General features: G+C 50.9%; 1 protein-coding gene across 12 annotated transcripts in view; it reads left to right on the plus strand.

Annotated features, from left to right (window-relative positions):
• Positions 1–14,599, plus strand: part of MYO18A (myosin XVIIIA) — a 99,557-nt gene that overhangs the window by 30,850 nt on the left and 54,108 nt on the right. Inside the window, exon 1 of one of the 12 annotated variants that reach the window (XM_023517541.1) lies at positions 3,423–3,498. The exons of the other annotated variants lie outside the window; for them this stretch is intronic. Coding sequence (XP_023373309.1) covers positions 3,493–3,498 — 6 coding nt within the window. The 5' untranslated portion in view covers positions 3,423–3,492. Of the gene's footprint in view, positions 1–3,422; positions 3,499–14,599 lie in introns of those variants that run through there. 12 annotated transcript variants of the gene reach the window in all.

The following is a 14,599-nucleotide window of genomic DNA, read 5'->3' on the forward strand; positions in this document are numbered from 1 at the left end:
GAGGAGGGAGGAGGCATGCTGAGGGGCCTGGGAGTGGCCAGGCGGGCTAGTGCCTGCATGGCCTCTGGAGCCATTGGTTAGGCTTCCTGAAGACATGGACCAGGCCTTGTGATGGCAGCCCCTTGGAGCAGCAGAGGTGCTGATTGTGGTTGTGTGTGAAGTGGAGTGAGCTGCCAGGGCCTTAGGATCCTCCTCTGAACACAGAGCCCTGCACTTTTCACTAGGGGAAGTGAAACTGCTTTGACATAATCTCTAGCAGTAGCACCAAACACCTCAGAGACAAAACTGACAGGGTTTAGTCATCTAAATAGAAAAGAGAAGGGAACCGACACATGGTTACTAGTAACTCAGGACAAGACTGTGCGGAGAAAGTGATGCCTTGGTCACACAGAAGTTGTCTTCTGGAGCACTGCTGAATGGCAGTGGGCCCAGAAGGCCCTTGAGCAGCCAGCATAGAGGACAGCAAGTCCTCATGTGAAAACCCAGGCCCTTCACTCACAGGAGAACCTGCTGGTTTCGCCGACCCAGGCCCTTCACTGTAGGTTTTGTTGACATCCTGCTTGTTCTACTTTGGACACCTTCTATCAGGCCTGGTTATCTGGTTTTCTAGCTTTTGGCAAAAAGAGTATATTAAAAGGAAGTGAAACTGCCGGAGACAGGCACGCTGACAGGCCAGTGACAGCTGACAGGCTGACAGGGTAGGGGACAAAGAACTAAAAATTGGACATACAGCCACAAAGGGCATCTGGCCTTCCTAATATAGGCATATCTGAGGCTTCAGTTTGCTGGTGGTGCCTGGGAGGGGGCTGGAGGGGGACTGGTACCCTTTGAGAGAAGAGTGAGGTATTGCAGGGGAGAAACCTGGCTGCAGTCAGGAGTCATCACAGTGGGGACAACGTGCACTTCAGTACAGGGTGGAGTGGAAACGATTTGGGCTCAAGAGGCAAGCTAAGTTTGAGATCTTTGAGATGAATTCAGAATGTGTTTTCTTAAGAAAGTACAGAGTAAAAGGTTTGTTATTTTTATGATCAGAAACAGAATTTAGAAAACTACTTAAAAAATATTTTGTCCCTTAAAAGGGGTAGGCTTCAGTTACCTGGAAATTTTGCTTATAATGCCACATTTTTCCCCTCTGATGATCCTAGAGGTGAAAATTCTTCTTATTTTTTAAAAGACTCAATTATTTTTATTTTATTTTATTTTATTTATTTTTGAGACAAGAGTCTCACTCTGTTGCCCTGGCTAGAATGCTGTGGCATCGTAGCTCACAGCAACCTTAAACTCCTGAGCTCAAATGATCCTCTTGTCTCAACCTCCTGAGTAGCTGGGGGCTACAGGTACCCACCACAATGCCCTGCTAGTTTTTCTATTTTTAGTAGATATGGGGGTCTTCTTGCTCTTGCTCAGACTGGTCTCAAACTCTTGAACTCAAGCAATCTACCCTCCTCGGCCTCCTAGACTGCTAGGATTACAGGGGTAAGCCACTGAACCCATCCATTTAAGCAGTGGTTCTGAGACTTTAATGTGCATCAGAATCACCTGGAAGCCTAGTTAAAACACAGATGCTGCCCCCCTTATCTAGAGTTCTTGATGCAGTAGGTCTACAGTGGGGCCCTGGAGTTTGCATATCTGACAAGTCCCCAGGGGATGCTGATGTTGCTGGTCTGAAAACTTTTGAAAACAAAGCTCTCTTACCCACATTCTGATCAGTCTCATGCTAGCTTGGTAAAGGGGGCAGTACAGACCTAATCCTCATTTTATGGACAAAGGAAATTTAAGTCACCTGCTCATGTTCATGCAGCTAAGTCATCCATTCTTTCATTCATTCACTCATTCATTTAACAAATGACATATCTGTGCAAGGTCTTATGCTGTCTTCAGTAGAGCAGTTCTCAGCCTCGGCTGCATGTAATAATTACTTGGGGAACTTTTATAAATCCCAGAGCCCAGGCCACCCTCTTCGACCAATTAAATCAGAAACCGAGAGTGAAAGGGTAGGATCCAGGCACCAATATTTTGAAAGTCCCATGGGGGATTTCAGTGAGCAGCTGAGGTTAACACCATTATGCTAAGAAGGCACTGGAAAGGCAGAGACTTATGACACTGAACAAGCTTCAGAAGGGCCGGTGGTCCCCCAGGAAGACATACCACTCCGTAGGGAGCAGGGGCATAAGAAACTGCCCAAATGGCCTGTGTTTATGGCTGTATGACTATGTGGGCAGTGTGTGGTATGTAGGAGGCAGAGCTGGCGTTTGGTCTTCTCAGTCAGTGCTTACTGGTCTTCTGATGGAGAAAGTAAGATAATTTACAGGACCCACTGGCCCCTAGAACTGGCCAGGGTGACAAGCCCAGAGTCTCTGCCAGACTGGTTAGGAGATAGCTGGGCTGCAGGGCTTCCTGCTTTCTAGCACCTCCCCACCCTGCCTTTTTTTCCCCTGGAGAGGAAGAAGGAAGCAATGACTGTTTCTTTCTTTTCTGCAGAGCTGACATCTTCTGAGACTTGCAGGTCCTGTCCTTTTGCTCCTTCTCATTTGGGTTCCAGCTCTCTCATAGGGTCCTGAGCCCTGGTCTGGGCACCCTGTGGTGCTAACTGGAGAGCTGGGCCAGTTTCTCTTCACGAGGACATTGGCTTTTCACTGGCAGCCGTTGCTCATTGGCCAGACACCCACAGTTTCCTCTGTGTGCAGGGCTCAGGCTCACCCACCACACCCCACCTACCTCACCCTCATCTGTGCGTGCGCAGTCACTGGCTTGTGTGGGGGGAGAGGGCTGTGTACATAGAATGTGATTTTCTGCATGTCCCCAGTGTGTTTATTACAGTGAGGCAGTAACTGGGCCTCAGACTAATTGTGTGGGTCTCTGCTCCTCCTGGACTTTCCAGGACTGCTGTGTGGCTGCTATTTGGGCATGTTGTGCAGTGGACTTGCATGTTGTATTGGATGTGACGTTAGTGGCTGTCTTGTCCTCTGCCGCAGTAATTAGATGGCTGGGCTAGACCTATGATTTGTGTGCTTTTGAGAACACTGCTGGGAGTGAGTGTATGTGAGTGTACGTGAGTGCGCATGTGCTTGTCCCAGTCTTGGCCTGTGGGGCCGGGGGCTGCAGATCTCAGATTCCTCTGCTATTTTTAGGGGCCATATCAGCTCAGCTGTCTGGGAGCCTGGGTGTGTGTTAGTAGGAAAGTCCACCCTCCCTGTCCCTTACCCCTAACCCCTCAACACTGCCTGCCCCCCACCCTGATGCCCTTAGACCAAGAACCTCCTCCTTCCCTTCCACATACATACCATGTCACCTCTCCCAACCGCATACCAGGTACCCGCAGTCCTGCAGACCACTGGCGCTCTCCACCGGCTCGGCCAGGGCTGGGCAGCTCGGCGGGAGGGGCCTAGAGAGAGGGCGGGGCGGGGCGGGGCCCAGGCAGAGCTATTTTGAGCTGCTAACCGAGCAGCATCAGAGGGAGTCTCCTTGCTCTGGGCTGCTCCAGGCCAGGCCATGCGGGTGAGTGTCCCTCTGACCCCCCACTCCGGAAATGTCCCAGGCTCCTCTTGCTATTTCCTCATTTAGGAAGGAAGGACCTTTTGTTATTTCCCCAGATGTGTCTGAAGTAGGTGGAGAAAGAGGGGTGGGGCCACCTTGGGGTTTTCTTGTCTAGAGCTTCTTGGTAGGAAGAGAATTACTATCCCCCAGAAGCCTCAAAACCCCTCAGAGGCCAGGGGCAGGGCATCCAGGGCCTGACTCATGACTTTGGGAGCTCTGGAGGGTACTGTCTTCTAAATCTCAGTTTCCTGGGACTGCATCTGCCACCCACAGGCCATGACACCCCTTCCCCACGAACTATTAATGCTTTTGCAACCTTCATTCCTTAGAATGCTGTTTTCTTCAAAAGCCTTGGAACCCAGCACCCCAAGGCTGGTGGCAGACTTGTCCCGTGCTTTGTGTTGTCAGTACGGCCCTCTACCCTCTCTTCTTCCTGGCTAGACAGGAGAAAGTGTCTTGAAAGGTGATGGTCCTTAGGATTACTAGGGAGCCCCCTTCCAACTATCCCCCAAAGCAGACTTAGCGTGGCCACCTTCATTTCTGTGCATAGGACACTTGGAAGGGGCACAGATGGCATCTTCGGGATGTCTGACTGTCCGTAAGTCTCTTTTTTAGTAAGGATTACTTCAGAGAAGTAAGTTCCTTAAAAAAGCAAGCGAGGAGAGACTTAGCTGCCTCCCAGTCCTTTCTGTTCCCCCCACTCTACCCCTCCCAGCCACCAAGGATAAGGTTTTCAGTTGTGTCAGCAGTTGGCAGAGTGTGTGGGCCGGCCTGATGCGGAGATGTATCAGAAGCCTGAGGTGAGCCCATGAGCACTTGTATCTCTCTGTGCCCAGGGACTGTCCCACGTCAGCCCCAAACTGGCACCAGGGTGGAGGTGTGTGTGGGCAGGATGGAGGTAGCGTAGAGAGTGCCTCACTCTAAGAGGTGGATACTTCCTAGTCTAATGTACTCTCCACCCTGCCTCTAGCCCCCAGGCCACCAGCATCAGGTCACAAATTCAGGGCCATGCTCGGTGATGGTTAGGCACATGGCACAGTGCCCTGCAGAGGGGCAGTGAAGATCCCCAGGGAAGCGAAGTCCCCAATACGTCTGGCCGTTAGAGGAGGAAACTTGGGCCCTTCTGCAACTGCAGTGGCAGCAGGAAGCCATTCCAGAGCACCTGCTTCCTCGGGGCTGGCCAGCAATGACAGCAGTGACAGTGGGCTCTCAGCTGCTTTCTGTTCTACCCTGGGACTAGGGAGGGCTCTGGCTAAAGGCTGGACTGAAAGGACTAGAGTGTCCCTGCCAAGTTCTGCTCCCCCTCCTCCTCTGGTTGGCAATGTGGCCTTCAGGACACTCCCTACAGAGCTCCCCTTCCTCTCAGGCAGCTCCATGTAAAGCGTATTTGGTCACGGGTAGAGGGGTAGGTCATCTGGAGAAACTCTTGCTTTTCACCCTGATGTCAGGGAAGGACAACCGTCGGGGTGAAATGAGGGAAGTGGAGGCAGGGCTTGCCTCCATTCCTGAAAGTGAGCATGGAGGCTCTTGCTCGAGGACCTGGCTGTGAGTCCCAGATCTGCCACTTGCTGTATGAGGCCTTGGGCAAGTTACTTGACCTTCTGAGCCTCCTTTTGCTCATTTGTAAAGCAGCCGTCATGCTAGTATCTGTTTCAGAGGGATGTTGTAAGGACCAAATGAGATTATGCATGTAAAGGATTCAGCACAGTACCTGGCACATAGTAAATGCTCCATAATGGTTAGCTATTCTTATTATTAATTATTATTATTGTTTCTTCCTTTCTCCTTCACCCCTCATTCTTTAGATGTGTTGGTGCTAGCTTGGGACTGGCAGGGAGAGGGTCTCCTGGGAGCTTCCCTCTGTGCCTCAGAAAAGGAAGAGTCAGAGAGGAGAGGAGAAGGCTGCACCTCTTGCCCCTCTGATGAGAAAGCCCAAGCATGCACAAGTGTGGGCAGGGGGGTGAGGCAGGGAAGGCACCTGAGCCCTCTGTCTCTCAGGGTCACCGGCCACTATGGGTTTGCAGTGTGCAGATGTCTGGCATGGATGCTTGGGCCTTGATGCATTTGTCCCGGCTGGACATTCCAGGTTAGGGGGCTGCCTGGTGGACAGAATCATTCTCCTGAGGGCATTTGCACTCCTAGTCCCTCCTGGGAGGGGAGTGGAGGATGGCAAGTTAAGGGAGGGTAAGCCCTGCTGGCCCTGTTGGGGGTAGAACCCAGCCTGGCCCCATGCGTGCCAGAATCTTCTGGGGATGAGGCTTGATGGTTCCTCAGCATGTTCCTTGGATTTCTCCTCTTTGAGAACAAATGCTTCAAGCTATTATCTCCTTTGCTTTTTCTTTTTTATTGACTACTTAACCATCTTCACAATTAAAATAAGCAGTAAGTAACAAATACATAACAAAATGAATACCAAGTGTGTCTGTGGCATCTAATTCACACAGTTTACGAGATTATTATGATCATTGTTGCGTACTCTTCAGGCTCCAGTTCTTTTTGATTGATGTTATTTTGTATGGAGTTTTCAATACAGTTACCTTGACCACATGTTTAAATGGCAATATAACAATACATTGCACCGAAGCACCACAGTTTACCAAACTGTTCCCTCATTCTAGGCATTTGGGTTGTTTCCAATTTGGAGCTGTTATATAGAATGCATCTATAAAAATATTTGCATAGGTTTGTGGGCTTTCTCTTTTTCTTTCTTTAAGTCAGTTCATTAGACATACATTCCTGAAGGTGGAGTGGCTAGACCAGAGGACGATGCATTCTGTGGCTACTGTTGTTCCACAAAGAGCAATTTCAAAGTGTTCCTTCTCTCTCTCCCAAACCCATGGCATTGAGTTTTCTTTTGATTTTGTTGCTGGTGAGTTTAGAGATTTATACCTCCCATATACAGGGACTTACAATGGGTACCATTTTCTGTAGTCTGTAGCTGGAGGAAGAGACCAGATGGAAATAAGAGGTTTGTGCAGAGAGCCCCAGTTTCAATAATGTCCTGCAGCTACTATTTATTAAGTGTTTACAGTATGATGGAGAAGATAGAGTCCTGCTCAGGAGGAAATCACAGTCTGAGATGATGTAGAAACGCCAAGATCCATCCTGATTGTGAATGCCACTTCTGCTGCTCACTAGTCTTATGGCTCTTGGCAACTTACCTTCTCTATTTCCTTATCTAGAAAGTGGGTTGTTATAAGGATCAAATGAGGCGCCAGGTATGAAGTGCCTGGTAACCCTGTGCCTGGCTCATAGAAAGTATTCAGTGAGTATTGGTTTCTGTTTCCTTCCCTCAAGGAAAGAGGTCGGAAGTGCCATAGAGGGAGGAGGTAGTCAGAGCCCCAGAGTTGGTGGGATCGTGGTTGTGTCTCCTTTTGCAAGACCAAAAACTTCTATTTGGAAAGGTTCAGCACAAGTAAACATGGCACTATCAATCCATGCTTTGGGTTAACCCAGATTTCCTAAACCTGGACGCTGATGAAGTATATCAACCAGATTTGGCAACTAAGGATGACTCAGCCCCTCTTTGACAGCCTGATATAGGAGAAAGGGTGGGTACCAAGGAGTAACACAGGTTAGGAGTCAGACCAACTTGGGTTCAAACCTGAGTTCTACCATTTACAAGCTTTGTGACTTAATCTTTCTCTGAGTCTTTTTCCTCATCAGTAAAATGGGAATAATAATAATTCCTATCTCATGAGATTGTTGTAAGATTTATGTTAGAAAATAAATACCTTGTGCAGGGCCTGGTCTCGTTCCAGGAGTTCCGTATTCTATAATTAATGTTGCTGGAATGGGTAAAAGCTCTAGGCAGGGAACAGGTCAGGAAAGAGAGGTCTTGGCTCTGAGCACCCTTGCTCCACAAAGCCAGTAGTTCCCAACTCTACGGTGACTGTAGCAGAGACATTGCCACCATCTTTGAGGTCCTTATCTGGTTTGTATTGAATAAGGTTAACTTGCTTTTGATCATAAGCAAAGCTTAGTCAAAATCCAGTGAAAAACAAAGAGAGGAAAAATATTCAGGCAATTCTATGTTTGTAGTTCAGAGGCATGCTCATAAGGAACAGGTGAAGGGACCTGGTGTCCTCGTAGCCAGAGCCCAGGGGACCTCCCTGGACAAATAGGCAAACTTGAATGATAGATCAAAGAGTAAATGAGCTAATTAAAATTATATTAACTGAATACTAAAACACAATCCACAAAGCAAATTAAAAATAATTGACAATAAAATATTTTCTAATTTTTAGCTATTAATTCATTATAAGCTTTTATAAGAATAAACCAATTCTTAAACTCCACCGAATTGAACTGATTCTTTGAATGCAGCCCTTCCCTAGGCTGAGGCAGATTTTGGCCGATGATTTTCAGGAGACCTAGCTCTAGCTTCTAATCCACAGATGGGGCAGCTTTATGGTTCTCCAGGCTTCTTGCTCCTGGCAGGCCATTGTGTGTTGCAGGGAGAAGGCAAAGTTGCTGGGGTCCAGGTCACAGGTCTGCACCTTGGATTTACTGTGCTAAGGGCCTCTTCCCATCCAAATTCTGAGGGTGCCAGACCTGGAAAGGACATTAGCTGTGTTCTAGACTAGTGCAGCCCATAATTCTACAGCGAGCTCTAAGGAGGAGAAGTGGCTTATTCGAGGGCACACAGCTTGTGAGGGTAGGAAATTCTATGTTCTGTACCCAACTTGCCTTCACTTTCCTCTAGTATTTTATTCATTGCTCCTTCTAAGACCTTTTGAGTTTTATAATCCTTCCTCCTACACTCCATCCCTCCTTTCCCTTTATCACCTACAGCATTTGTCCTGGAAGGTCCTGGCCTTTAGGAAGACTCCGAGTCCCTGAGAGACCTGCTCCCCATTTCTTCTCTGACCCAGGGTGCAGGTTACCTTCAGCACTATGGCCTTTTCATCAAAGTTTGCCTTCTGGGAGCAAAAGGAAAGTTGGATTTCAAAGTCTTTGTGTTTTCCCCATGTGCTTGGCATGGTATATCTGCAGGCAAGAGACTGGCTTATAGGAAAGGGAGCTTTGGAAGCTAGAGGTGGACTGGGGTATGTGTGTAGAATTGGGAGTACATGACTAGGGGGCTAAAGAACTCCCTCTTCTGTCTGGATGGGCTCCTGGGCTGGCTGAGTTATGCTTTTCCCCTGAGCTCCACCTCTGGTAAGCTGAGCTGCCTTTTGTCCCGCTGGTGTCCCTCCAGATTAACCGCTCCACACCCTCCACACTGCCCTGCTGCTCTGACTCACCCCTGGGAGCACACGCTGCTATGGAGGGACTGCTAGGAATGACTTCAGCCCTAAGGCCTCTGGAACTGGGACTCCCCAAATCTGGAGGCTGTGGTGGGTCAGAGGAGAAGGGACAAAGGGTAGGGAGTCAGGCCAGTAGGCCACCTGGGTCCAGGGGGGTGATCCAGGCTGAAGACCCGGGCATGCCTTTGCACGTGTACACAATCCCCAGTTGGGCAGTGACCTACAACAGCCAGAGCCCTTCTAGTGGGGGAAGGGGCAGTGAGTCAGCCTGATACTAAATCTAGAGCTGAGCTCAGAGCTGAGCCCAGTGTCCCAGACACTTGGGGGGCAACCAGAGTTTTCACCAAGGTCTCACCTTGGGCCAGACATTTGGGGTCCCCAACCCAAACCACTGGAGGGAGGACAGATTTGGAGCTGGTGAAGGACGCAGAACAGACTTGGAAACTGGGCCACCCCAGAGCCTGAGCTAACAGCACTGCACGCAGTTATGAACGTGTCCGTGTGGTTTGCGAACAACACTTGCTGTCCCCCTAACCTATGTGCCTGTGAGTTAATGCACGGTGTGATCCCTGGGGGCGGGTTGGGGCGGGCTGGAGTGGGTGGCTGACGGCCTTTGGTGGGGGACAGGAGAGGCAGACCCAGATTCTGCCACTCTTCTCTATTCCTTCTCCACCAGCCTCTCCCTTCCCTTTTTCTGCTCCAATCCTAATTCCTAAAGTAACAGGCTCTACTCTGATAAATATTTGCTGTTCCCTCTGTCCTTAGAACTAACTTTGAAGCTCGAGCCCATTGAAAATAGCTCTGTGGACAAGCTGCAGCTTTAAAACTGCAGCAGCCATCACACTTCTAATTTGGGGTCAAAAGTAGACCCTGATTAAAATTGGAGAGTCCCCCCCTAAGTGAGTAACGTAAATGATTCTAGGTGTTTCTAAGGATCTTACCCCTTAGGAATCGAGGATTTCTTCCTGTGCTCCTACGCCCATGGTGTACTGAAGACACAGGCATGCTGAGGATGGGGGAGGGCTGGTAACAGGCCTGTCTTTTTCCTATAGTCCCAGGTGACTGGGGAGAGAACAAAGATTGAACCCGCTAGGGCTGCCTGAGCTTTTAGAGAGAGAGATGCTAGTGGGGAGGGGAGGGAAAGCTTTCCCAAGCTTGAGGCCCCTCTGAGTATGTTCTGAGACCAATCTCCAAACGGAAAGAACCTTCAGAGCTTCCACATCATTATCTGTCCTGTTTCCAGACACACTGTGGTAGCTGCTGTTTCCCCACCTCTGCTCCTCCCCTCTGAGTCAGGCCAGCCAGCTCCTGGGCTCTAGCACAAACCCCAGGCCACAGTATCCAGGGCTCAGGCATCTTTCCTTCCTCCATTTCCCACCCCTAACCTTGGGGTTCCCTCCCTCAGCTGCATGGTTGGCAGTTTTGAGGTTGGGAAAGTATCTAGCCTTCTGAATCCCTGCCTCTGCCCCACTTCCTGCCTCCAGCTAGAGCTCAGCCTTGGCTGGCGAGCCCTCAGGCGGTGAGCCTGGAGAAATCGTACAGGACCAAGCTAAAAACCAGTACCAGCCAATTACCCTGTTCTGATACCTACACTGGGGTTATCTCCTCCTTCTTAGTGACTAGAACAGGGACTTTCAGTTCAAACCGCTTTGTCTGAGCTGGGAGTGGCTCTTATAGTTGACATGAGTTGAATTAGCTGGATCTTTCTATCCACCATGTAATCAAGCCATGGTGTTGTCCAGGGCCGACCTCTTTTTTCTGAGACAGAGCCTCAAGCTATTCCCCTGGGTAGAGTGCTGTGGCATCACAGCTCACAGCAACCTCCAACTCCTGGGCTCAAGCGAGTCTCCTCCCTCTGCCTCCCAAGTAGCTGGGACCACAGGCACCTACCACAATGCCCAGCTATTTTTTGGTTGCAGCCATCATTGTTGTTTGGTGGGCCCGGGCTGGATTTGAACCTGCCACCTTAGGTGTATGTGGCTGGTGCCTTAGCCACTTGAGCCACAGGTACCGAGCCAGGGCCAACCTCTTGACACAGGATGCTGAGGGCTAGGGTACTTGGCTTTCACCTCCACTAATATTCTTCATTTTTGGAGTTGTCACTGGAGACTTTTCATCTCAGGATAGGATATTTTTTGCCCAGGTGTCCTAGCCCCAGTACTCCTGAAGATTCGGGAGCTCTGCATCTTAGGGAGAGAGCACCCCCTTGAATGCTTTCTCCCTGTGCTTTTAGTGCTGGGTCTCCCAGTCCTGACCTGCCAGTGACTTCTTTGTCTGCTCCCTCAGGTTAAAGAGGAGGACAAAACTCTGCCAAAGGCTGGCCCTCCTGGCAAGGAGGAAGGGGCTGTAAGTGTTTCTCCAAGACGTGTGTGTGTGTGTGTGTGTGTGTGTGTGTATCTGGATGGTTGGGCTTTCTCTGTACCTGCCAGCCCTAGACTAGCCTGTGAGACAGTTCCATGGAGTGGGCAGGGACCACGAGGGCCCCTCCATGTGTGGCATGGCTAGACGGAGTGCCTTTCAAGGGGCAGAAAGTGCACCTTGTGCAATGCCAGATTGGTGGCTGTGAAGGAGATGGCCAGGGTGTTTTGGTGACCTCCTCCTGACCTTGTCCTCCCACTCCCTTTAGTTGCCTAGCTTTAGTTCTGGTTTCCTGAACCCTCTGGGGCTAGAGAGGCTTAGCTGGGCAAACTTATAGATCAGGGAGCACGAATGAGAGCTCAGCTGTCGGGACTCTTTAGCCTGCTCTGGGTGGCACAAGACAAGGGCACAGAGGGATTTCACTGCAGCTGCTGCTGTCTCTTACAAGACCCCGTCAGCTGCTTGGTGCGGGTGACTGGGCAGCAGGCTCTAGCTGCCCTCTTCCCCCAGCCCCCACAGCCTTGAGATAGAGACCCTGAGTAAAGCTGAACTTTTCCAAGGCAAGAGGGGAGAGAGAGTTTATGAATAGCCAGATCCAGAGATGGACATTTAGGGGAGGGCTGCTGTTAGCACAGGAAGCAGGAGCACCCGGGGCTGTGGAGCAGAGCTGGATCACAAAACAGACCGATATGCATTTACACTGGATGGTGCCTATCACAGGCCCCCAACTTCCTTAGACAATTTGATTAGCCAGGCATTGTGGCTTCCACCTGATATATAAACAACCCTGCAAGACTAGCCTGTGATTTTACAGGGATGTGTTTGATATACGAAGGAAGGGCCTCAGAGTACCCCAGGTTTTTTGGGGTTTGGGGGGTTTTTTGTGTGTGTGTGAAAATTACATGTAAAGTTCTTAGAAGAGTACTTAGCACTAGTAAGTTCTGTATCATCATCTTCTTAAGTTAGGGGGGCTAGGAGGAAAGCTAGAAGAGTGAGGGGAAGGGAATAGGACCCAGCAGCTAGGACACTGGCCAGCTGTGTCCTGTCCTAGTATGCCACTGAGTACTCTTGGCCTAAGAGGTTGAGGAAGAGGCACCTTCCAAGCCTTCCTCTCCACTCTTGAAGCAGAGAGGCCCTGTGACCTGGTCCAAGGCCCTTGGCTCAGCTGTGCTGAGGAGATGGGGCAGCCTCTCCATCAGCAGCTTCTAGATCTGTCTACTCTGTGAGCATCTTCCTGCATCCAGACAGGCATGGCAGCTAGACCTTCACAGAGCCCAGGTGCATTCTATGACCAAGGTGACTATTTGGGGGAACAAGGACTAAAGCACAGCTCAGTTAGGGACAGAGTATTGCCTGGGCAAGCAAGGAAACCCCAGGTTGACCCTGCTTCCCCCAGGCAATGTGGCTTGCTTTGCAGAAAACTCTTTCCTGCCATTGGCCTTCCTACTTAGAGCCTTGGGACTTCAGATAGTCCCCACCAGTGTGTGGGAGAAGGGTGGACACACCAACTGGAGTGTCAGTGGACTCCTGAGTGCCCAGAGGCTCAAAGGCTGGCTGGGCCAGGGACCCCACTCCAGAGCAGAATGGAGCTATGGCTGCTTATCCCTTTGTGGTCTATAGCTGCCTCCTCTTCCTCCCATGAGATCATACACACTCTGGGAGCTAGGAGGTCTCCAAACCCTTGAGAGGTTTGTAGGAGGAAAACGGCAGAGACTGGCAGAAAGCAGGCTAACGTGGAAGCTTCCTGAGCCAGCACTGGAGCTCTGCAGCCTGTGAGAGTGTAGGAGAAGGGCAGATAGTGGCCACAGAAGAGGGGCATTGGGGGCAGGAGGCTTGACACATGTCTTGAGACCAGGATGAGCTCCTTGACTCTTTCATTCTTTAGAATTTAGGGCTTTGGGTCTGACTGCCCAGAAAACCAGATGATGAAAGGACCAGGGAGCACAAAGGCAGGAAGCCCAGGTGTTATGCTAGGGTTTGATGATAGGAGTGGTGGGGGGAGTTGGCTGCTTGCTCCAGCTCTGCTGTGTTTGGACTGTGAGGCAGGGGCCTCCCCTGAGCTGGGGCTTAGTTACCACCCTGGCATAAAGCCAGTAACTCCAGGGTACCTCATGGGCCTCTAGGCTCTCTGTACTAGCATCTATGCTAAGCCTGGGGGTGACAGCAGGTGACCGCAGTACCTAATTGTGCTTTGCCAAAAAGAGAAGCCAAACTCATAAATAAAATGGATTGAGGCCATCTCAGGATAGCTTCTTAGAGCTCTGTGTTGTTTGGGGGAAGAGAGGAAGATCTGTTCTGGGGCACGAGGTCACACTCTCTTACTTCCTCTGCATGGGGTGGGCTAGGATGCAGGGATTGATGCTAATGTCTGCCTGTATTTGTATGACTGTAGCTAGAGCCCAGCTCAAAGGACAGCAGTGGCCCACCTAGGAGTCCTCAGCCTTCCACCAGTCCTATACCCTCAGAGACTTCCCAGAGAGCCAAGAGCCCTTCACCCACACTCGCCATGAATGGCCCGGGGGCTGCCTCAGCAGAAGGTCCAAGTGAGGAGGGCCAGGGCCTATCCCGGAAGCGGGTGGCAAATGCAGTAAGGAAGGTGGTGAGCAAGGTGCTGCCTGGTGAAGAGCTTGGGAGTGCCAAGGAGCCCTCAGGCAAAGCAGTCAAGTCCCTTGAGCACCCAGCTCGAGGCAAGAGGGGAGAAAAGGCAGCCCCTAGTCCCAAGCCACCACCCCCTCCCCCGCCTCCCCCTCCTCCACCTAAGCCTGAAGCAAAGAAGGAGTCAGCCAAGGATGAGCTCTCAGTGGGTCTGCGGAGCCTGATGTCTCGAGGCAGAGGCAAAGACCATAAGCCCCGTGGCAAGCAGTCTCCTGGGAAGGGGGAGAAGCCTTCTAGCCAGGAGCCACGCTCATTGGGGAAACCAGGCTCCCCAAGGATGGTGGACTCCCCAGAGAAAGCAGGATCCCCGGCCAAACCTGAAATCCCTGAGAAGCATTGTTCCCCAGCCCCACCGGAAAAGCTGGCGGACCCAGGCTCTGCTGGTCGGAAGTCAAACCTCACTGAAGAGCAGCCGTCCAAGTCACCAGCTCCTGGCGTGCAGCAGGAGGTACCCAAGTGTGTCACTAACCTACCTTCCCCTCACCACTCTTGCTTGAGGGCCAGCCACCCTCATGCTGGCTTCCCCAAGCCACCTCAAGGAACCCCGCATGACTGAGAGGCTGGTCCCAGGGTCATGTGCCAATGGCAACGATTGCATGGCTTTCCTTAACTGAATGCCAGGACCCGTGGTTGCCTGGGCTCTGGCCCAGTGGCTGGGATGGGAACTGCTAACCAGCATGCTCCTGGCCTTGTCCTGGGAGTTGGGGCCTGGTCCTCAACTACAGGGTGCCAGTTAGAGGCCGTGGATCCCAAGCTGAGTATTAATTAGTCTAGCAGATCAGTGCCAGGGTAGAAAGATG

Source organism: Otolemur garnettii, unplaced genomic scaffold (genome assembly GCF_000181295.1).
Source record: "Otolemur garnettii isolate 467f Iridium unplaced genomic scaffold, OtoGar3 scaffold00112, whole genome shotgun sequence".
Classification (NCBI taxonomy): domain Eukaryota; kingdom Metazoa; phylum Chordata; class Mammalia; order Primates; family Galagidae; genus Otolemur; species Otolemur garnettii.